This window comes from Chamaea fasciata, unplaced genomic scaffold, assembly GCF_029207755.1.
Source record: "Chamaea fasciata isolate MVZ Bird 193981 ecotype frontalis unplaced genomic scaffold, bChaFas1.0.hap1 SCAF_6, whole genome shotgun sequence".
In the NCBI taxonomy this organism is placed as follows: Eukaryota; Metazoa; Chordata; class Aves; order Passeriformes; family Sylviidae; genus Chamaea; species Chamaea fasciata.
The window spans coordinates 30,950,100-30,972,611 of NW_027094091.1; the positions used below are offsets into that span (position 1 = coordinate 30,950,100).

General features: G+C 34.9%; 1 protein-coding gene across 1 annotated transcript in view; it reads left to right on the plus strand.

Moving 5' to 3' along the window:
• Nucleotides 1-20,332, plus strand: part of MTNR1A (melatonin receptor 1A) — a 52,212-nt gene extending 31,880 nt beyond the window's left edge. Inside the window, exon 2 of the mRNA XM_066185860.1 lies at nt 19,464-20,332. Coding sequence (XP_066041957.1) covers nt 19,464-20,332 — 869 coding nt within the window. The remainder of the gene's footprint in view (nt 1-19,463) is intronic.
• Nucleotides 20,333-22,512: the final 2,180 nt, after the last annotated feature.

Genomic DNA, 22,512 nt, shown 5'->3' on the forward strand with positions numbered 1-22,512 from the left:
GTCCAATGTGGAAATTCAGATTCATTTGACAATTTTGTCTCAGAAAAACTTAGAAGCAAATGAGGATCTTGAGAAGTTACTTTGCTTAGATGTGACTGAGTCAATTTTTATGTGACAAGAGCCAACTTTGCGTACAGATATGATCTGGACCTGAGCCAAAGCTTTTATCTGTACATTTTCTAGCTTAATGGAGAAGGAAAGTGTTTAGAAGCTTAAGTAAATTTCCTCCAAATCTGATCCCTGTCTATATCTATGTCTAAATACTAGGGCAGATTGGCTCATAGACATGCCTTCAGGACTCTGAAGAACTTACCTTTTCCTTCTGTGCAGATCTTCTTACACTCAGTGGTTCTGATTTAGCTGTCTACAAGAGCTGTCTGTTATTTACAGTGTTTAATTCTATTCCAGTTCACAGTCATCTACTAAGAAAAATATTGACAATTAACAATAATAGCTAAGAAAATAAAGATTTTTCCTAAATTATAATTATTTTAATTCAAATGTACAGAGTAGAATCTGAACCAAAATAAATGTTGCTAACAAACAGAATTCCAGCTGGGGACAACTGCAATATCCCTTGAAATACTATAGTATTTTTATATGCATGTGAAATAACTAAAAATTATTATTTCACAGACCTGTATCTCAAACAACTAGCCAGAAATTTCATAAATGCTGAACTTCTAGATGTCCCAATAGCATGGGATTTGTGAATACGAGAAATAAATAGACCTCTAAAAGCTCAATGTCTCATAAAATCTCTATCTGTTCAGGTTATAGAACAGAAATTTGTACTTGTGGCAAACTTTGTAACTCCTGAAGCTATACTTACTACAGTAGACAGCATATGTCATTATGAGTTAAGAATTACACATGCTTCATTTTTTAGTCCTTTTTTTTGTTTGTGCATATTGTTCCCAAATGATCTAAAAACAAGAAATGTGGGTATCTTTCGTCTTGATGGATGAGATGATTTAAAGAACATTCTCACCCAGTCTTCACATACAAAGAGCAGTACAGATGAGAGACAGGCCATAGAACTAGTGGATTATTTATATTCTGTCAGCTTTCTGAAAATGGGACATGCACAGATCTTAAAACGCTCCTGCCATTTGATGTTAAAACTGGTTTTCTTTTTTATTAAATTAAAGTTAACTTAGAAGTTAAAAACTAAAAGATATGTTAAGGATATGTTCATTATATTTAGTAAGAGTTTCTATTTTTACCACGGCGTTATGCTGAAATTATTGGATAGATTTCGATATAATAGCATTTGGGTTATTTGAAATCCTATAGAATAGTAATGATTGATTTTAGTCCTTGATAAGGACACATTGTCAAATGTACATGACTTTAAATTTGAGAAACCACTAAATAGATTGGTTCTCAGTGCCTGCAACTATGTACAGTTTCCTAAAAGTTGCTGTAATTATGTTGATTAACTTAAGCAAGCATATTAGGACCTAAAAGTTTTCCTCCAGTACAATCACAAAAAAATACAGAGACATGGCACAAAACAGTCATGGCACTTTGTCTTCCATTTACCAGAAGGTGAACACATACCCAGTAGCAGTAGTTTTCCTGCAATGATCATTGCAGTTACAATTTCTCTCAAACACAGAACCCTTTTTAGAGATGGTAACATGAATGCATATTAGCAAAAACACTGGCCCTTTCAATTTTTTTGTTCTTTTATAGCTGGCCTTTGCCAAAGGAATACAGGGCTATAACTGGAAGATTCATTCAGGCTACTAAATCTTATGTGTAACTTGCCTTCATTCTTAAACACAACATAACTGAGAGAAAATAAAGTAATTCTATTCCCAGAGCAGTTAACTTTGCAGGAGAAAATGTCAGGCTTGATAGATTTGTTAACTGCAATGACTGCAACATTTAATGACACAAAAAGTATTCGCCAGTTAGAATGCAAAATTACCTGAAAGATTGAAAGTAGGTTTAATGGTAGTTTTGATAAAGGACGTAAGCTTTTTTTTTTTTTCATTCTTTCAAATATTTAACGGTTCTGATTGATTTTATTGAAATTCTAGTACAACCTCCATGAGACATTGCCATGTGTTTATAATGTCAAGATCACCAGGATAGAGTATTTATATTATAATTTCTTAAGATTTCCAGCAGCTAGATAAAAACCACTTGCAAATTCACTTTAGTTTACACTTGTCATTGCCAAAGGCACCAATTTTTTATTAAATTCATGACATAAAAACTTCGGGACAAAAAGCTGTCCATCACTTAGTGATGGACGCTGATATCCTTTCATGTATCTACTAGACTAAGGAATATGAAACATTATTCTTCAGAGGCTGTCTTTCCCCATCTGCCATCCAACATCAATATATCTTTATGAGAAAAAAAGCAAAAGGATAGGTCCTAATGTGATTAAATTATCTCCAAATGCCTCATTCTTTTTGTTTTTGGAGCATTCATGCACTGAAAGCAGAGCTTGTCATTTAGAGGTAGCATGTCCTCCACTCTTTGTGCCTCAAACTGGGGGTAGAAGAAGGGGAGAAAAAAAATCAAATAACAGAGAAGGAATATCATTATTATTATTTATTATTATTATTAATAATAATAATAATAGTAATAATAATAATAATAATAATAATAATAATAATAATAAAAATAAAACCCAAACAATAGCCATCATAATATTGGAAGTGATCCATCAATTTACTGTCTAGAGAAGTGACATATCTTCAATATCTTCTGCTGGCTCAGGTCAGGCTGGACATGACCACACTGCAGCTCTCTTAAGATTACTGGAGCTCAGATTTAGTAACAGCCCTGTCCTAATGAATGCAGCCATTCTTTTCAAAGTAGAAATTTTGCTTTTCTGACCTTTTAGCAAAATCTATAACACACAAAGTTGTCTGTACTCAGTGCTGGAGTTTTTTAAATTAAACTCTTGATCCAGCCTCATAACCGTGAGATTTTTAAAAAGTAATCCCTTTGCTCAGAAAATGAAGGTAAGGCTCTACAGCAAATACTGATCATATAGTATAGCAAGGCAAAGCATCACCCATCAGCCCATAAGTCACTTTAAATAAGAACTTTATTAATGATTTTTTTTCTCTGAAAAAGGGAAATATTTCTACTTTCTGTAAAGGGTATTCTTTTCTTTTCTCTAATTTTTGTCATGAAAGCCAAAACATTGAGATAACTGGGTTTCTACCCTTGAATTTACTTCAAAGGATTACTCAGAACCTTATATGAATAAATCTATTGGGGTATTGTTATTCATTCTTAAACACACTTGAGTGCAAAGAAATGAATTTGGTCTTCAGGATACTTAACTCTACAAAGAAATAGGTTATGCCTGATTTTTTAATTTTGGAAACTGAATCATAATGATTTAGCAAATAGAAATATAAAAAGATACTATGTTAAAATAAAAATACAATCTACTAAGCCTCCATTATGCTTTTTTATAATAATGCTAATTTTTCTGGATTTTTTAAAAATATTTTTATTCCTTCTTGGAATTTTCTTCTAGAAAAGCATTGCTTTGGTATCACTACACTCTAGGGGTTTTTTGGGGGGGAATGAAATTACTAAAATAATGAAAATGCAGTAATGGCTGCTACTGGAAATTTCCACATGTGTTCCTTGAAGAGCTTGATTGTGTGGAATAATAATAAGTGTGAATAATATACAATACAAGATGTATTCATGGTGGTTTGATAATTCTGCTAGATTTCCATCACTGGCTCTTTTGAGGATTCAGATTTCTTCTCATTTCTATGAAGTTCAATAATCTCAGTGAGCAGGGTTCTGTAGAGAGCAATAAAAGGTCACTATATAATAATGTGTTCTCAGTGAATCATTTTATGTATGAACAATGTGCTTATAAATTATAAAATACTAATGCAGTCATGTAATACTATAAACCCTAGTCCCAATTCTCTATATTTGTGCAATTAACTGAAATAGATGTGAGGTTGATTTGTAATTTGAAGCCATGTATAGCATGATTTTTAACCCTTAAATCTTGAACGGACTGTAATCAAATTTACATCAACATCTACATTTTTATTAAGAACTAGGGGCAACAGTGGTTTCAAATAATCTTCCCTGTTTATAGAGACACAAATCCATGGCAGTCCCTACTTTTTTTCCACTGTATAGCTAAGATTGTTTGTAGCCCTGTACAGCCTATATTTGTTCTACCTATATCTTTTGAGGGAATTCAACTCGCTAGATGTCTGCCAGAAATATAGCACAGCAGAGAAGAGGCAATCTAGAAGGTTCCTGGAGAGTATAGGACTGCCTGACACAGCTGGTAAGTGGAGGTGCCCCATTAGTGTGTGCTGGATATGAACCAGCTGAACAGGAGCTGGCCATATGTCCAGGAGGCCAAGGGCAATGGTATCCTGGCCTGTATCAGCAATAGTGTGGCCAGCAGGATAAAGAAAGGGATTGTCACACTGTACTCAGCACTGGCAAGCCCGCACCTTGAATTCTGTGTTTAGTTTTGGGCCACACACGTGGAGGTGCTGGAGACAGTCCAGAGAAGGGCAACAGGGCTGGAGAAGGGCTGAGGTACAAGTCTTACAGGAGAGGCTGAAGGAACTGGGTTTGTTTAGTCTGGAGAAAAGGAGGTTCAGAGACAACAACTTCACTGCTCCCTTCAACCATCCAAAAGGACGTTGTAGTAAAGTGGGGGTTGATTTCTTCTGCTGTGTCTCAAGGATGAGAGCAACTGGCCTTAAGCTGTGCAGAGGAGGTTCATATTACATATTAGAAAAAAACCCCAACAAAACAAACCACTGATAGAGAGAATGGGCATTGGAATAGGTTGCCCAGGGCGGTAGTGGGTTCACCACCTCTGGAAATATTCAAGAGACATCTGGAAGAGGCACATGGGGATACATTTCAGGGGTTATTATGGTGGTGCTGGGTTGATGATCAGTTGAATTTGACAAGTTGAATTTGAAAGTCTCTTCCAACCTTGATGATTCTGTGATCTGGGTGAGCAAAAATATGCTAAAATACGCAGGATATTAATTATCCCAATTTTTTTTTTTTTGCTATTATTAAAAGACATAGAAGTTATTCTTCTGCAGTTTATAATAAAAAACACATTTGCAATATTAACTAATTGCATGAACATTTGTTCAACAAACCTTTTACTGTAGAGATGTGGTAGAATCCAAGCATGAGAGCAGCCAGGTTCACTGTGAAATGCAGCCTTCACCTGTGAAGAGACTTTCCAAAATGCAGTTCCCTGGGGCAGAAAGGAAAAAGAGCAAGCTTCTCCCCATCATCCTATCAAAAGGACATCAATTTCTCTGCCCATCTCTCAAGGCTGTTAAGGTGCCTCTGAAGGGCTGCACAGCACTCTGGGTTGTCAGCCACTCCCCCCAGCTTTGTGTTCACTAAGCTTGCTGAGGAGGCATCTGCCCCTTCTGCCAAATCATTGATAGATAAGCTAAACAATACTTGGTTTGTTCCTTTGATACTGGTCCTGCTTTTACATTTTCTCACTTTTGTACCTCTGCTGAAAATCTCATATAACTAAGTACTTTCTTATGCTGGAAGAATAAGGTTGGATGTGTTTGTTCATTTTTTTGACTTAGTGGTCATAGATTTTTAAATCTTTGCAGACTTGTAATAGTCATTTTCAGGGACTGTCTTTAGAATGAAAAGTTTAACTTCTGTTCTTCTCTCCCTTAAGTCTGAACAGGAGTGTTTGTTATCTTTTTCCTCACTCTGCTTGCCCCAAGTTGTTAGTAAAGGTATATGCATGTGAGATTTATCTCCCAGAAGAAAGGGGAAATTACTCTCCCTCAGAAGCAGCTGAGCAGGGTCAATAAAAGCAAGCACCAGCCAACAGGAAGATCAGGCACAAGAAGGCATCAAGAAGAGAGCGGGATGTGGGATGGCTGAGAAAAACAGAAAACACCAAACTAAGAAATGAGAAGAGGACCACAGGAGACCATCAAAGTATGGAACTGACAGAAATCAATTCTGGAACAAAGGAGGTGCCTTAGAAATACAAAAAATGCAGGAAGAAACTAGTTTGTTTTTATTGTTCTCTGTCTTTAGTGGTTTTCTTCACTGAGCTCACTGTAAGAAGGTTGATTGATCTGTTTTAAAGTTCTGACCAGATCAACATCCTTCTACACAAAACTCACAGGAAGCAAACTTGTTAATATATCTAAAAATACTGTAAAAAACTGACACAGTCCTATTCCACATCCTGGAATTTATAAACAAAAAATCCACTTGGACTTTCCTAAAATATGAATTCAAGTCTATTAGGAGGTGACTAATGCCAAGAAATTTTACTATTGCCCATCAGTGGTTTCAACTGACACACACAACTTGAATAAAAGATTATAGGAGATTTTTACCTGTTACCAAAATAATTAACTTTGATTCATGAACTGACTACTTTTGCACCACGCAAATGAAAGCTGTTAGTGAGATCTTTAGGGGAAGCCCTTCTGCTGTTAGTTTAATAAAAACATTAATGTGTTGAAGCAGACATTTTTGTGCTCATACATGGAAACACCTAAAGTGGTTCTCTGAGGAGCTCAAGCTGTCTTGAAATTTTTGAAGAAATCTTTTCACCTACAAAGTTGAATACCAACCTTTCTGAAACGAAAGTAAGAAAATCTAAGCAGTTTTAGATGAGGTGTGAAAGATGCTTTTTCCCCCCCACCATTTTTTTTAGCATTTAGTCACCTGTAGAACATTTTACAGAGGTATTATTTTTAAAATGAGATGATTATTCCCTAACAGAACAAAGTAAAGAAATGTGAAGCTACTGTTTAGTGCTGTTTGAAGCTAAGACTTCCTTAGCTTCTTCTTCACAATAAACTTAAAGTCAGGTTTTGTAACACAATATAAGCACATGGCATCTTTGGCATACACTAATTGTACAAAACTTCTACTTTTTGGCATTCTTTCAACATAAAAATACTTTTTATTAATATTCATTGAGATAGTTATCCCACATTTCCTTGGGCTTCTTATTTTTAGTTTCATAAGTAGTAGTGTTGACTTCTGGTTTGCTAAATTTTGTTAAATAATGAAGTATGTTGGCACACAGAAAGCTTCTGCCTAAAAAAAGATGAAGAACTGAGCAGTAAGGTTCAGAGGGAGAACTGGAAATGTTTTTACTGAATATTTAAAAGGATACTATCTTTAGCTGTCTATATATAGCTTTTCAGCTTGCTTAAAAGCTTTTTTTTTTCCTGTAAGATTCTTGCTAACATTTAAACAAAGATAGAAAGGAGTATAAGAGAAAAAAATAGGCATTAAAAAAGGAAAGGAGCTCCACAGCTAAGATATTATATACATAACATTATGAGATTAAGGTAATAATGGTGGTATCATTTTCCAGATTTGTTTTATTTTCACACAGTGAAAGGGTTCACATTTTTACACTGGAGGTATTGAACTTAATTTTACAAATTGTGTTTGGCTTCTCAAAGTGCTCAGTTAGGGTATTTCTGAGTCATAACAAAAATCAATGGGTACAAATAATTCAGATGAACTATCATAACACAGCTTTTAAATGCACCCACACTGAAATTACTATAATACAAAATCCAATAGTTTTGACAGCAAGTGTAGGTTTCAGCAGTTTTGTATTATTTTGCTGGACAGTCTTGTGCAGCATGTTAAGTGAGAACTCTGGGTGATAAGTTCTGAAGACATATGTAGGTACTGAAAGTCAACACCATTTATATATTTCTTTCATATTAGCTAGTGCCACAGACTCACAGTTTTTTGACTACATTCACTGATAAACAACCAGTTTAGTCTTAAGCAATAAAAAAATGAATGCTTTCTGAGAAATTCTACAACACTCTTCATGAAAGTAAAACCCAGAGAAAAGGCAAATGACTAAAACAAGATGGAGAGGAAAAACAGTTCAATAATGCAATGACCCACTTATTTGCTCACTTACACTACTTCAGCTTGTCAGTGAAGTTAGCTGTATCATTATTTTAGCCATTTTTTTTTCTTTTCAAAAGCCTACTTCTAAGGATTTCAATGGTTTGGAAAATTCATCTGTATGCTGAATTGTATGTCTCTATGTAAGGGAGCTCTCAATAAAGAACTTAATTTAATACTGTTAAGATAAAAGGCACAAAACCAAACCCCGTTTTATTTCTAATAAGCATTAAATGTAAAAATCATGTATTTTCTAATTAAATAATCAAGAGGATGTTGAAAAATTTTAGACTTTTGTGTCAGTAATTGCTACAGAGAAGAAAAATCTTTCAAGTTGACCTCACTTTTGTACCGTACAGTGTGGAAATGCCTGAAATCTCCTATGATGTCAAAGGGTAATCATACCTCACTATTTGTCTAACTAGTTTTCTCTAAAATGATTACTACTTGAAAATTTTATTCTGTTCTGTATGAAAAATCCCATCATGCAGGGAAAAAATAATTAAAAAAAAACCCTAAGAAACAAACAATAAATGGAGTCTCCTTATTATGACTTCCAGAGATCTGGTCAACCCAGAGCCAACATCTGTGAAAGTTTCATCATTCAGACTGATAGCAAAAAATAGATCATTCAGTTAAAATTTAAGTGGAGATATGTTAATTACTCGCATTCAGTATAATAGTGCATACAGTTGCAGAATAACTAGGTGATGTATATGAGCATCAGTACTTCCCATATCGCTGTATACTGTAAAGGTATTGCCGTGAATTTAGGATAGCTTAGTCTTTTTGCTTGCAATGAAGTCACAGTGTCTAATTTAGGCTGTCTAGAAGAAATACTGAAAAAATTAATATCTTAATTTGTCTGAAGAATTACAGGAAAAATGACCTAAGACTATTTTTAAAGTTCTGTAAAATCTATAGTCAGCTTGTTCCTGTTGTTTTGTCTATTCTGACAGTTGCTTTCATAATGAAGAAACTAAATTGTCCAAAGACAAGAATCCTTGGGAGCCTTAGAATAAATGAAAATAATTTATGGTCATTCGAATGTCACAAGTGTTAAACTTTGTCTTAAATTCTTTATAGATTATTGCTACTAGCAATGAGGATAACATTAGAAAATGGAGAATTTTATTCATTCACATCTATTTTATTTCTATGAGAGGACTAGAAGTTAGACCTTTTGGTAAAAAAAAACCCCAAAATAACAACAACAAAAGAAAAATAAACAAGTGGGTTTAGGTGAAGATAAAAGTGTATGTTTCCTACGACTTTTTTGATACAAATTAAAATACAGATTTTTACTTAAGGTAGTGCAGCATCCTAATTCTTTCTCCTCTATTACAAAATTTCAACTGCAAGTTTAATCAGCAATGTATTTTAAAGTACACATCTAATATTAGCAAACAAACATTGCTTTGAGTCAATTGTATCGTATATAAGCTAAAAAGTTATGATTAATGAATCAGGGCAATAATTAATAAAATACCTTCTTCCTTAATTGTCTATATATATTTCTTATATAATTTGTAAATATTTATTTTCCTAATTTCTTATCACATAATTTCTTATAAATCTATCCTATATCTAAATCCATTTTTTAAATAATACAAGGGACAAAAATATTCTCCTCTAAGTTTTGACAGATTTAAATTGCCAGGGCTATCATTCTAATTGCTTGCTGCAACAATCCAGAATATCTGCTCTAAGAAAGTTGTCTGCTTTGTTGTTTGTCATATTTTGAATTTGCCTGACACTCAGTGTAACCAGTTAGAGATTTAATTTTTATTCCTTACCGTATTTTTACCCCATTGTGGATGGTCCTGAACGATGCTGTTGATGTGGATTCCCATCAAATTACAAAAGAATGTGTTCAGTAAAGGTTTCTCCTGGCAGTCTATGGACATATACAAGCAACAGAAAAAGGAGTAGAGTATAGTATAGGTGTCTAGTGCTGGTCTGGAACAGTGTGTTTTGGTCCAATAGCTGGAGCAAATTTCACAAGGTTTTACAATCTTTCTACAGAAAAAAGGAACTACATGTCTTAGGGTCTTCACTCTCTTTTAATCCAGAGTTGTTTTCCCATATCCTGTTTCCTTGATTCAACTGTCCATCATAAAGAGGAAAAGACAATAGAGAAGATGGATTTTAAGGTCCTTCACCATGCTACCATGCATATGGAAGTTCCACTTATTTGCCCATCTTTTAGTTTCCAGTGGTACTGCATTTCTGATGGTATAGAACAGCAAGAATTCTTGATACCATCAGTTACTTTCATAAACAAACCCCACCAATGTTGCAATAGAAACAGCACTTATTCAGGTGAATTCCCCATGATACCTGATACCATTTCACTTGCTCCACTCTGGTGTGGGACCATTCAACTTGACTTTGCTGTAGCACAATAGAGAAAATGAAGAAGTGAAAGGACAGGAGAAAGAAATAAAGTCACCTGGGTCTGTGATAGTGGCACAGTGGAATACACTCTTAAAATAATCAAAATGATAAGGTGAGAATTAGTATAATAATAATCTGTGTCCTTTCTTCTAAGAACATTGGGGCAAAAAATAAAAGCGGAAAAGAGGGGAAAAGATGGAGGAAAAAGACTTCTGTCAGAAACAAAAGATTTTGGGTCATAAGTCAGTGAGGTGAGAAAAAAGCGGTGGTGGAATAAATATGGAAAGGAGGAAAAGGAAGAATAAATAAATAGAGAATGGATAGAAGACAGGACAGTAAGCACATGTGTGTAACTATATATAAGCGATTTTTTTCTATAATACTATTTTCCACTTTCTTGGCAGGTGTCTTACCACTGCTGATTTTCAGAGAAAGAACTGGGAAGACTATTTTATGAACTCATTTTACTAGCTTTGCTGTCTACTGTCCGCATAGTCTGAATGACCAGCTATAGTTATTAGTCATAACAGAAAGAAAATGGATTGTTTTGTTCTCTTGAGAATTTTTAAACTTTTTTTTTTTCATCCCATGAATAATTCTGGTCAAATTCAGCCACAAAATTCTGTTACATAAAGGTATGACTTTCAAAGAGATTCAGGAAAGTGATTTTGTGTTTGCAATATTTTATACAGTATAGAAGCCTTTCCTGTCAGGCTTTCCTGTCAGTTGTGGTTGCAACTTCACTGTCCTGTTCTCTTCTACTTGTCTTCTCAAAATACATATTAGAATTTGGAAGGGAATAGACTGCATCTTCACATTATCTTACATCAGTCCTGACAGATCTGTGAGATTTTGTACAGACACAAAACGTAATTATATTTCATAAGCATCAATCTCTGCCTGTTCCTACAGTCGAACTCTATTATTAATTTTATTTATCTGAGCTCTGATATTACTGTGAACAGTATAATTTTTGTCTTTCCATATATTTTCAGTCTCTAGTGCAATATAGTTGAAGGGGAGAAAAGTACTCTCACATTGATTCTACTGGGATGCAGTTCAGTAGCATGATCCTCTGACATCAGCAGTATTGTTATTCTAATCGGTTTCATACAGCTCGCTGAACCTCAGTGTTCTGTAACATCTAGGCAATACCTTGTTGGAGAACAGGCTGTCCACAGGATTTTTTTTTTCCTCCCAAATGGATCACAGAAATTAGAGATAGAAAAGATCAAGTCAGAAGTGGTAATATAATTCCCTTCTGTAAAAGTGGATAAGTTATTCAGGCAAATCTATTTGATCTCTGAAATATTGCCATCATGATAGAAGAAGCTGATGTTCAAAGGGGATAGATGTTCTGACCTTGAAAACACACCCATCCAGTGAACTGTAGAAAGAACAGGCCAGGCAGATATCAGAGCCAAAACCAGGGTCACAGAACCTGAGACATTCACCAGTACGTCTGCCTGCCCTGGTTTCTAACTTTCACCTGTAAGACAGCGGGACTTGTTGATTCACGTCAGTGTCATTACAAGCCTTCTTGATACTTTATGTTATGTCTTAATTCACCCTTGAATGGATGAAAAGAGTCACTTTTATCTTTTATTTCTGTTTTAAAACTATAAAACCCTATGACAGTGCCAGTTTAATGCAATCTTGTAACCAAGGTAAATGGGTATTAGCTATGATAAAATTTTAGAAATTTCTGTAAAAGAACAGAAGCCTTGTCCAATTTTCTGCTGCTTCTAAGGCAAAATATCTTGGACATGAACCCACTATGTAGAATCTCAAAGCAAAATATTTCATGCCACTGCATAATGTAACAGAAAGATGAGTGTATCCTGAGGTGCACTGTTGCTCTGAGAGCTATTTAAAGTGCTTTTTAAAATGGCATTCCTTAAAAGATGTTAAAAAAGACCCAGACCTTGGCCACTTTTAGATTTTTTTTAAGTTCAGTTTCATATGAGATCTTCAGTTAATATCAGCTCCTGTTAATCCTGTGTTAGGTGGGCAATGGTTGTCTAGGCCTTTTCTTAAGTGCTGCTTTTCTCAGGTGCTTTATATTTCATGTCAAGTAAATTCATCCAGTAGATAGTGCTTCCCTTCTTGGCATACCCAGAAATACCTCAGTCTTATCAGTACTGAGGGATTCAATATCCCAGGGACCTACTAAATCTGCCACATAGTACAAACTAAGTATGCCTCTTATGTTACAGGTCCAATATAAGAGATATTTTCAAAGCAGCCCTGGCATGCCATACAAAACTTCCAGAGGCAAGGAACATCTCTAAATCTGTGGCACTCATCCAGCATATGGATTCAATTCCCTTCTGTGCCTGACAGTAAACTCACATCACCTTCCTCTCTTGACTGAACCACCAAAAATAGCAGCAACAAATATTTTTAGACTGTGAGAAGGAGAGCAGGAGCTTTCTTACTCACATGTGTACCATGGGACTTCAGAAAAAAATCGTAGGTGATAAAACCACAGAAAACTGTATGTTGTTTGGCGTATCTGTAAAACCACTTCATCTCATTTGCATACTCTTTGGCTACAGTCAACTTGGACCTGTTACAGAACCATTTCTTTGGTCTGAATACTACATAATTTCTCACTGCCATTTTCTGCCAATTACTCTTTCATGCATCTGATTTTCTTGGCCAGAAGATGGCATAGGCATTTCAAATTTAATTGTTGCTGCAGCTTTGCTGGAAGATTCCGTGTGATAATTAATCTAAATACAGTAGAGCATTTTCTTTTCTGAATGCATCAATAATCTTTCATTTATACTGTGCTGATTACATAAATTTTTCTTCAACTTTCAGCACAGTGAAACAAAACATTACAATATGGATTATTCTGATAGCTCTGTAACAAATCTATTTTTCAATATCTCTCTAATATACTGTTATGTAGTACTCCAGCTGTCCAGACCCATAAGAATCAGGACCCTAGATTTCTATTAACTGGAGTTAAATGTTGAGGTTACTTGGGTGATTTCAATATCTGAACTTACCTGACACTAAGTATTTCTACTTTAGTAAGATAGTTAATGAGTTTAAACCTCAAATATTTAATACTCTCCTCAGTGCTAACAAGTTACCTGCCGATCATCATTATTTCTGGAAGGCAGTGGCAATGTCTTTAATTGCCCTATTGCTTTCATTAGCATCCCTAGTAGATGATGGAAGGTCTGAAAGTCCCTTATATGAAGTGACAGAAGTGTACATTTCAATGAGGTTTTATGAAAATAATGAAGTAATACAAGGTCTTTTCTCAGCTTTAAAGGAAAGAGAGAGGTTTTCTAACATATGCTTGAAGCTACAAGGTTGACCATGGGCTTTAAACCTTTCACATTTCCCTGCATCACCACTTGCAGCATCATGGTTAACTTGCTAATGAGAAGCAGAGCCCACAGGCCCATCATGCTATTCAAATTTAATGTGCACGTGGACTTCTTGATTCAGGACAGGTTTATAAATAGTGCCTTTCGTTTAAAAATAGGCTTTACAGATCTAGGGGAGTTGATATTATGATCTGTAAAGTGAATGAAGCTCCCAGGAGTAACTAGAGCTTATGCAATATTTATTTCTACATTTTTGCTCAGCTGTTTTGTGCCATTTTGATGCTGAGCTGCAAGGACTGTTAGTTTCTTAGATATTTCAAATCTTTCTTCAGTGAAGCTGGGACTGCACACTTCCTTGTCTAGGTAACCTTACTTGACTTTGGGATTTTTCCTAAGAAACCATGGTCATTGTCCCCACTTAGAAGTATATTAATTTAGTAATTTTTGTTGTGCATGATCTCTGTGGAAACCCAAACTGTGCTGCCAGGTACAACAACTTTTCAATATTAATTTAATGCTAGAAAAAGTATGAACTGATCTATTTCTTGAAACATTCTGACTGGGTGGTCTCCCAGGTAGAAGAAATACTGAGTAGAGCTAAGATCTGTTTCTGGATGCAAGAAGATTTTATTAAATTTGTATTAGGTACTCACAAAACCAGCTTTCACTCCTTGATTTTGTTGTTGTTTATGATGTTTTACAAGTGAAATATTGGTGCTAATGGAACAGCATTCGGGGCAAAAATGTTCATGGAATATGAAACAAATCTAGTTTTAATATTTGTCATTGGCATACCATTTTGTGCATGGAAACATCATTAAATAAGCAGAGGCCTCACAAAATGCCTCTTTAAGGAAGAAGTTCATTCCTGATGCTGTAGCCAGTTATGAGGTATCACATTTAAAGTTTCTGATGCTGCAGGCATTCACTGGTGAGCACCTATCATAGTCTTGCTTTCAGCTAGGAGCATAAACTTGCAAATTAACATCCTGAGCAAAGGCTAGATTAATCATAAAGATTTAATAATGTCAAAAAAATCTGTAAGCTATCCTTGAGGGAAATTGGTAGAATTATTAGAATTATCCAAAACCAGTGCTTAAAAATGTAAATAATTTTTTTTGTGCCATTAGATGTGTAAAATCTGTGTACATAGGAAACTTGGCAGTGTGATATTTAAATACAGTTTAATGTCTACAAAACATCAAAATTTATAGGAAAGCATCCTGTTACATAAGGCTAGTTATGAAACAATTGTAAATGACTGTTAACATACCTAGCAGTATTTTACAAGTGGTGAAAAGGCAGTAGATAAGAATGACATGAATCTGATCATTAGAAACTAAGTTTGATCTAAAAATTAGCAGTGTTGGACCAATTACACTATCCTCTTTCCTTAAAGATATTCTTAGCAAGTAAACATTAGAGGTCTGAGACAGTGGCCACTGAAACAAAATCCTTGTGTATGATTTCAATGACTGATGCACATACTGTTTAGTTTTACCTAAAAGAGAAAGCAGCTCCAGTTGTCATAAAGACTAACACCCTCGCCTAAAATTGGTCCAGCCTGAAGCACTAATGGAAACATCATGATATGTGTTCCAAAATGCAATTACATGATGAAAACATGATGGCTCAGGGAAAAAATTTGTTGTAAGTAGCCAAAGTACTACTTATCCAGGAAAAAACTTTGAAAAAGGTGAATAGAATAGTGACTTGGCAGCCAATATTAAAAGGTATAGAAATAACTTGTGAAAAAAAGAAGAAAACATGGCCTTTCTGATGTTGCCAGCAATATGAGATCCTTTCTAAAATTCACTTAGATTTTCTGAGTACCAATTATTCTAGCCGGAATCCCCCAAATGCTCTAAAACACTGTTGGATTTTTTTCTACACATAGGCTGTTTCCCTTTTTTACGGTAGGTTATTTTCCCCAGACTAAATATTTTAGAAGAGTAAAAGTACTTCACAATCCTAACACTTGAGGAAAGAGCTCTGTAGACCACGTCACCGTCAGTTCTCCTAAAATTGCCAGAAGAATTAGTCATTTTTGACCTGCTGTGTTCAGCCTTCCATTCTAACTCTATGGCAGGCATTCAGCACCACCTAGTCTATGTAATTTTAATTATTTTCCATTAATATTCTGCACATATTTAAGTTACTAGAAAATTCTGGAAACTTTCTGTTTATCATTCAGGACATACTTAGCACTAAATCTAGGGAATAACAACCCACACAGTAATTTGTATATGCTTTGCAAACACAAGATTCTACTGATACATCTACATCATATAGTTCTTATTAAAGCTATTATATTCATTTTGACATCGTGGCAATCCCATAAGCATTTTTCTTAAAATCTGTCAGGGTCACGATTTTTACACTCAGTTAATGTTGTATTGTGCTCTCAGAAGTCAAATTGTCTAGGAAAACACTTGTTTGTTTTCTGTTGCATTAATACAGCTTTATATTCAGCAGATAGGTCTGATGTTGCTATGTGTTTGCTGAGCAGAAAGGCTTCTTTTTCAGTAAGGGTGGTGAAAATATTTAGTGGAACATTGCTTTAGACAGCATCTAAAAACATGACCTGCTCAAGCTGGTTACCAGTAGATTATCTTTTTTCCCTATATACATCCACTACACAACATTTGCTTAAATTTATTAAAGCTTATTTGGCTTATGTCAAAGTCAAGAAATTCAACCTCTGCCTTCTCAGTTCAGCCAACTAGTGTTAATGCATAATATATTCTTTAGGTACACAAATCACACTGTTTCACAGTAACATGATCTTACTCTCTAAAGAGAATGAATATTTTTATTTCAAGGAAGAGTTATTCAAGATTTTGGTTTTGTGGCCTTTTTTAAGTGTTCAGTATAGAACTTCAGGCTTCATTTATAGCATTCTGTTCAAACTTAAATCTGAAGATAAAAATTAACCCTTTCCTATATACATTTTTGTGATACTCACCTCTAAAATACCATATATTCTACAAACGTAAGAGTTTAATTTCACAATATGCCATTATAATATGGAAATTTCATAAATTAGAAATATTTTTCAGTGATTATGGTAGCTAAAGCTAGGATCAAGTTTTTAAATTGTTCATTGTATAGCATATGAAAGTTCAACTTTTTCAGCTCCAACTTCAGGGTCTGAAACAACGAAGCTCAAAATATACAAAAATCATACTAATCCCAAATATTTCCATGGTCATAAGGAAAATTTATCTGAAGTCAAGTTTTGAAATGACCCTTCCTGAAAGTCAAATTAAAAGTCCTGTCTGCAAACAGGTATCTGGTTTCCAAGCAGTTTCCACACCCAGCGCTTCTTTCAATCAGCTGACATGCTAACCATGAGCTGGCAGCTTGAAACTTGGTTTCCAAACTCAACAATCTTTTTTTTTTTTATTTTTTTTTTTTTAATCAGGCTACTAGGATATCCTGCTAGCCGCCTGCTACCCTCCAATTTTCACATGAAACAGCTTGTGTTTCCGAGATTTTCAGTTTGTCATTCTGCAGCAACTAGTTGAAAAAACTGGAACAACCATGGTGCATGAGTTTATGGAAGCCTGAAATTTGGTTGATTCAGAGACAGTGCCTGCTCTTCCTATACTCATTTTTTTCCAAAGCTAAAACTATTCAGAGAAATGTATACCATCTGTCACTTTTCAGTACAACACCTTTTAAACGGGAAAAGACCCTTTTGACTTGGTCCTTTTCATTTGGCTAAAGTGGGTAAATGATGACAATATTAGCAATAATAATGGTGAGCAGCAGCAAGTTTTAGTGGATGGCAGAGAAAGAAGTTTAGAATGGGCAGTCTCCAGCTAAGCAGGAAGTTAATAAACAGATATAAATAGAATTCTTTCAAGTATTGCATTTTATTAAGTGTCTGGAGTTTATATGCTACCATTTCATCATATTCTGGGCAGGGGGAAAAAAACCTGCCAGCAGCGCTTTTTCATTTACTTTCCACTTCTTGATTCATCAGATAAACAAAGAGCTGTAAGTTCCATACAGTCTCTTGTTATATCAGTTGCCACTACGTCAAGGATAAATTCTGAAAGCAGTGCTTTTTTCCTGTGTCATCTTCTGCCTAAAGAAGCTCTGATGTTTGTGCTGAAATGGTCTGGAATTCTGCCAAAGGCTTCAGGATAAGCGTATTTCAGTCTGGCAGTGAATCCCCAGTCAGAGATGAAACAGCTACAGACACTATCACAAGAAAGTTATTTATAAATCCAGATACTAAATCAAGGAAAAACTAGTGCAGCAGTCTTTTAATTGAGGCCATTTGTTCCAGGTGCCATTAGGATAAATATCAAATGTAGTATTTGTGCATGTATCAAAATTTAAACACAACAGTGTAGGTAGCATCCAGAGAATGATCATTTCGATATTTTTCTCTGACAGTATTTGAAGATTAAGCATTTCTAACTGGACTTTTAAAGCCAGAGATTGGTAAGGGACTATGCATTTGAAGATATTTGAAATAATATATTCAAAATTAGTTTTGAGAATTTTATCAGCTAAAATGCCTTATTGGGCATTGCCTTTCCTACTAATCTGCTATTATCTGTTTGTATATTGTATGCCCAAAATAAATGCATAAAACAATTCACCAAGCCCATCTTTGATTAGCACTAAAATTGTACATCATCTAAAACTAAAACTATATTTTATTAAAAGTTGCAATGGAAGCTCGTATTTCATCTTCCATGAATAATCTCAGAACTACAAAATAGAATATCAAATGCCTATATATATATGCATTTATATACCTAAAAACATGCATGTATAGAAAACACTGATAGCTTTCTGTACTTATGGACATGAATAACCAGAGCTTTACATGTAACAGTTATTTTAAAGAAATGAATAAAAGCAACATCAATGTTGTCTGCTTTTTCTTAGAAGTTAGAATGGTTGGGAGGCATTCATATGGGTTATCATTTAAGCAACTAAAAAAAGAAAATATAATTTATTCTCAAAAAATGAATTCAAAACATGATGGATTAAATTGTCTTTGAAGAATAACATCTCCCTTTGTTTAAAAATGAATAAGCAGAATGTTTCATTGTTTAATTTTCCAGTTTGTAGGCAGAGAAAAATGGGGCATCAGTACTGTCTGGGAGCTGTCAAGGCCACTGCCCAGCATCTCTTTTTTTGCTGGAAAACATGTCTTTAGGAAAGACAACTGTGTTCAACTAGACTCTTAGAAGTTAAGATTATTTATGTACTTGCCAGCATACTCAAAGAGAATAATGTAAAAGTCATACTAAAGTAATGGAAGCTTGAAATATAAATGGGAGGAAAGAGATTTTAATTCTAGGATTGGAAAAGTTAAGAGCTAGTTAATGTAATAAAAGGAAGTTAAATAAAGAAGGTAAAGGTGAATTTGGAAATTATCAGTAATATTATTTTTGCTGGTTTTTATAGAGAGACTATTTAAAACCAAAGCAAGCCTTAAAGTTATGAATATTTTGATTTTATATGAATTCTAAGTCTGTGTATGATTGAAAGAATCCAAATAAATGGCATAAGAAAAATCTTGGGTCATGGTAGATAAACTTGAAGACAGTTTTTTTTCAAAAGGTGCATTTTAAAGTTAATCTACCTTTTTAAACTAAAATTGGGTTTCTTATTTCTGGTATATGACAATGAATTTTGAGCTAAAAAGTAGAAACTAGTTACATTTAAAGTGTTCCACTGAGGCTGCTCATTAATATAATGAGAGCAAATATGACAGAAAAGAGCAAAAGAAAAACTAATACTTGCCTTTTTATATTTATTTTGCAGGAAATGTGTTTGTTGTAAGCCTGGCAGTTGCAGACTTGATAGTAGCTATCTACCCTTATCCACTGGTCCTCACATCTGTGTTTCACAACGGATGGAAACTGGGATACCTACACTGCCAGATTAGTGGCTTCTTGATGGGCCTAAGTGTCATTGGATCAATCTTCAATATTACAGGCATCGCTATCAATCGGTACTGCTATATCTGCCACAGTCTCAAATATGACAAGCTGTACAGCGACAAGAATTCTTTGTGCTATATTGTTCTTATATGGGTCCTAACATTTGTTGCTATCGTGCCCAACCTGTTTGTGGGATCTCTGCAGTATGACCCCAGGATTTACTCATGTACTTTTGCACAGTCTGTGAGCTCAGCATATACTATAGCAGTTGTGTTTTTCCACTTCCTGCTCCCCATAGCTGTAGTTACTTTCTGTTACTTGAGAATATGGATCCTCGTCATTCAGGTAAGGCGAAGGGTTAAACCAGATAACAACCCTAGGCTGAAACCACATGACTTCAGAAACTTTGTAACCATGTTTGTGGTATTTGTACTGTTTGCAGTCTGCTGGGCTCCTTTGAACTTCATAGGCCTTGCAGTGGCTGTCAACCCAAAAACTGTAATCCCTAGGATTCCAGAGTGGTTGTTTGTGTCTAGTTATTACATGGCGTATTTCAACAGCTGCCTTAATGCTATAGTATATGGACTCCTGAACCAGAACTTCAGAAGAGAATACAAGAGAATTATTGTCACTTTTTGTACAGCGAAAGTTTTTTTCCAGGATAGTTCTAATGATGCAGGAGACAGAATGAGAAGCAAACCTTCTCCACTGATTACAAACAACAATCAAGTGAAGGTGGACTCTGTCTGAAAATGAGAACCTTACTATTATCACTCAACAGCATCCAAAAAAAGTGTCCATTTTATTAGACCTCCTGTTAAATATTATAGTGAAATATATCTTCTACACTGAAAGCACTTTGATCAAATTCCTTGCATGGTATTTCGAAGCTTGTTACAGAGCCTTGACATACAGATCCTATTATACAATGGTATATTCCTTGTATAATGGCATAATGATATCCTCGATGGAATAAAAAAGTTATGAATGGCTACTTTTTTTCCTAGATGGAGATAAGCACCTAGAAAAAGATTGAATCAGAAGTATCCATATTGCCTGGTTCAGTAAAACAAATCATAAAACCATTCCTGCCACTTTCCACATACTTTTTCTATCAATGTTACGGTCCTGATTCTAAAATCTCTGAAAATTTCTTTTAAAAAATTAAATCTGACCTTTATGTAATGTATTACAAGAGGTGAATTGAAAAATCAAGGTAATTGAAAATTCATTAGGATTTTCAGTCAGTACCTCTATCTATATTTCTTTGCTACTAACATGGACACAAATATAATTTTTTTGGATATTAAATCTCATCAGCCTTCCTAGGAATGACATTCTCAATTGACTTCTCAATTTTAAAATAGCTTTTAGGAGGAGAAACATGCCTGAATGATTATCTTCAAAGCTCCAAGGGCAAGAGGATAAACAGCAAGGAAGGAAAAGAGTCATGATTCATCAGTTCAAGCTGTTTCAGCATGAAAACAAGGTGTAGGAGGGTTGGGATGAGAAATTTAAATGACCATTACTTCTGAAGAGATGGTAACTCCTGAAATCAGGAGGTGCCCCAGAGGAGTTTTTGGGGAAACACCTTCTAGAAACATAAGTGAGGAAGAACTGTTACATCTCACTTGTGTACAAGACAGAAGTTCTAAATCTCTGTGAGAAGATTAATTTAATAGGAGTGATAGTTGAGTATGACACTTTTGTCTGGTAAGTGGAATCTTAAGCCCATGAAACGCTGGGAAAGGAGACATGTATACAGCATGAGCATTGAAGGATTTCTGAAACTGATCTCCTGAGAATAACTTGAGGCTAGCTGTTATTTTTTAATCTGCCAAGGATAAAGATTTCAAATTAATAATTAGATGTCTACCAAAATTATGAACATAGTGTAGTAACCTAAGTGTAGTTAGACACCTTGAAATAACAGAAAAGAGAAGATACTACTTATAACAGCAGTACAAAGAGGAACATGTGATTCTCAGGACTTTCCTCAGACAGCAGGGACCTCTTCAGTAAGAGGAAGTACAGTGTGAAGTGAGGAAGACTAGCAAGACGCGCTGTCTCCTGCAACGATGAATCTCTTCTTATAATGAAGTTCTCTGGCAGAGAAAAGTAATTCACAATAGGATTCACCTTCAAACTGATGTTAAAAAGAGAGAGCATTTAGTTCTGGAAAGAAGCTCCAACTGTCATACCTTTTAATGCCCAATTGTTTATACCTACAGTGATGTTCAAGTACACTTGAGCTTTTCCTAGCTAATTCCGAAAATGTCAGTGGGACTAAGAGCTTCTGAATAGCCATCAGATTTTGTTAATCAATGTTAAAATGTGAATTTTACTTAAATAGTTATTTTAAAATATTATTTACTGTACTGGAGATTTTCCTGAGCTTATATGTCTAAGAAAACAATAGTCATTCTGTCATTGAACTCCTTAAACTGCATATAAACCTAATAGCATTCCATCTTTCTTGGATCATAGATTAGTAAACCCTTGGTTTACTAATGAACTGAAGGGAACGGATTCGTATTTACTTGAAAGCCCCACTGACACTTCATCACCTGACCAGTTTCTTACCTTAAAAACAGGTGCCTCATGTCAAGTTATCAAGGGAACTAAATGAAAAATATTGTAAAACCTTGGATATGAACTAGCAAGTCAATGCATTGCTGAGGTGCTTGACTCATCTTTGTTTACATTTTCCAGTCAGAACCACTGTGTAAATAACCAGCTCTCTTCTATTGTGGTATCATCATATGATATGATATGATATGATTTACAGCATAAAGTATATCACAGCTTTCTTCACTGTGATTTCATCCTTGGAGGATGCTACGCTCTGTAATTTTATTGCTTTGTGTGTAGTGATTTTAGAATACCAAGGGAGGCATGACCACCTTACAAATAAATGAGTTTTTCATGCA